This window comes from Benincasa hispida, chromosome 3, assembly GCF_027475165.1.
Source record: "Benincasa hispida cultivar pf3 chromosome 3, pf3_genome.v1.1, whole genome shotgun sequence".
Lineage (NCBI taxonomy): Eukaryota > Viridiplantae > Streptophyta > Magnoliopsida > Cucurbitales > Cucurbitaceae > Benincasa > Benincasa hispida.
Window position 1 is genome coordinate 14864115 of NC_143480.1, and position 2499 is coordinate 14866613.

General features: G+C 36.3%; 1 protein-coding gene across 1 annotated transcript; it reads right to left on the reverse strand.

Moving 5' to 3' along the window:
* Window positions 1-655: 655 nt before the first annotated feature.
* LOC150037048 (uncharacterized) lies at window positions 656-1672 on the reverse strand. The gene is made up of 2 exons (XM_090311861.1): window positions 962-1672; window positions 656-694 (listed from the first exon to the last, which is right to left on the reverse strand). Exons 1-2 carry the CDS (start codon window positions 1670-1672, stop codon window positions 656-658), a joined length of 750 nt encoding a protein of 249 aa, XP_090167987.1.
* Window positions 1673-2499: the final 827 nt, after the last annotated feature.

Genomic DNA, 2499 nt, shown 5'->3' on the forward strand with positions numbered 1-2499 from the left:
TTAAGAGTTTCAGACTTATGACTGATTAAGTAAATATAGTCATATCTAGAGTAATCATCAATAAAACTGATAAAGTACGGATAACTTCCCCAGACTTTAACATTCATCGGACCACATAGGTTTAAATGTATAAGTTTGAGAGGCTCTTTGACACGAAGACCTTTGTCAGGAAAAGATCTTTTAGTCATTTTTTCCTTAAGACATGATTCACATGGAGGTAAAAACTATCTTCTAACTGATTTAGATGACCGTTTTTTGCCAATCTCTCAATCCTGTTGAGATTAATATGACCTAGCCTGAGGTGCCAAAGATAGGCGTTAGGAGAAATTTTTCGCTTTTTATTATGAGTCTCAGTTGTTTTAAACATCTCTATATTTAAAATGGGTCTCGCTTCTATTGTTTTAATATGTATAAGTTATTTTCAAGTCTTGCAGAACAAATATGAACACCTCTTGAATAAACAAACACTTCATTACATTCAAAAGATACACTGTACATATTTTCTAGTAGACAGGAAATGGAGATCAGATTTCTTTTCATCTTAAGACATAGAATACATTCTTAAGTACGATAAAAGAATCTCCAAATTTTTTTTTGTTTTTACCATCTCCCACTGCTTCAGCTGAAATGACTTCACCCGTTCCCACCTTGAAAGTCATCTCAAGTTCAGAAAATCTTCTCCAATAACTGTTTCCTGTAGAAAAGTGCAAACATGGTTAGTGGTGCCTGAATCCAATATCCAGGTAAGGTGAGAATTTTCCACTAGACATGTTTCAATAACTAGTAAATTAGATTTACCTTGTTTCTCCTTTTCTGCTTTCTTCTCAGCCAAATACTTTGGATAGTTTCGTTTCTAGTTCCTAAATTCTCCGCAATGGAAACATATTCCTTTGGGAGTTTTGTTTTTATTTTTCTTTGCAGTGGCTTTCTTTTTCCCTTTTCCTTTCTTCTTCATTTGTACGATTTTGTCTTTAGAAGAAGAAGAACCAGACTTCTTATCATCAGTGGGTTTCGTCCCTGATGTAGATCCCTTATGAATCTTCTTCGGTTTCGAAATAACATTTATTTCTTTTTCCTTTAGTTTCATCATTGATTGATCAGTATGTAACTCGTTCAACAATGTCGTTAAGTTATAAGTGATTTTGTTCATAACAACATTTGTTCTGAATGGTAGATAACTTTCTGGGAGAGATTCTAGCATCGTGTTAACTTGACTCGTCTCATCTATTATTGCCCCATGAGCCCTCGCAACATTAAAATGAACCATCATATCGAGAATGTGTTCTCTTACGTTGGTTCCATCTTTCATGCGCATAACATAGACATACTTAATGGCTTCATGTCTAACAGAGGATAAAGGTTGCCTAAACATCTCCTTTAATGATTCCATTATCTCATGGGCGGTGGTCATGTCCTCGTGCTTCTTATTGAGTATATCAAATATACTTGCTAAGATATAGGCCCAAGCTTTCTCATTTGCCCTCACCCACATATCATAGATGTCCCGAACATTTTGGGTGGCTGTTGAACTGGGAACTAGAGGAAATTCCTTTGTCAACACAAACCACAGATCATCAACCACTAATCTGTATTGATGTTTGACTTCCAGTTCGAATATCCCTTTTCCATTAAATTTATCAGAAGCTAGCAATTGTATGATTGAGTTCGACATTGCTGAAACATTTTTAAACAAACTCTATTAAATATGCATCTAAAGCCATTTTTTATCAAAAATAATAAAGTACCCAATACAATATAACGTTATTCTAATATGAACTTATAATTACTAATTCCCTTAATTCTAATCTGAACATTTCAAATTAACTTATCACGCTATTCTAGAGCTAATCCGTTATGAGCTAGTAGGGGGACCTCGTGAACCTACAGATCATGGGCTCCAACGATCCGAGATTAATTGACTAAACTCACTAGAGCAGATTAATCTCCATTCATTAAGTAATGGGTCATTCCACTAAAGCCCATAGTTGCACTCCTCTAACTGTAGATATATTATGTCCACCTGATTTAACTATAATCAGCAAGTCGACCCTTCACGGGTTGTTCGTAATAACGACTGGGTCAAATATTTGTTTTACCCCCGAGATTACGTCTTATTCCTCAAGTCCTACTGATCCTCTAATGAACAACTGGTTTGTGATTCAATCACTAAACCGAACTCTCTCAACCCAGTGAGAGGGTGGGGCCCCTTCTTTAAGACATGGATTCAGTACTTAAGAGAACAACCTTTCTCCTATCCCTAAATTGGGTAAGCGTGAACTCCGTCTTGCACCCTATGTCCCCAGCTATCTATCCGGTCTTACCCCTGGAATTGGAGTCTTATTGAGCCGACGCTGTTTAGTCAATCCTCACCTATACAAATCTAAGGGCAATCCCGAATAAACAGGAGTTCATAGTTAGCTCAGGATTAAGATCGAGTTACCTGGGTCATCTAGGTGAAATAGTCAGTCTTATACAGTAAACAACGTTATAAAGTAAGAG

What these genes read in the sequence shown, in the direction of transcription:
- LOC150037048 (XM_090311861.1), bottom strand. Translation starts at nt 1,672, where the DNA reads ATGTCGAACTCAATCATACAATTGCTAGCTTCTGATAAATTTAATGGA. An exon ending in CTTCTTCTAAAGACAAAATC is followed by an intron (nt 695 to 961) that starts GTACAAATGAAG and finishes ACTTTTCTACAG; the next exon opens with GAAACAGTTATTGGAGAAGA.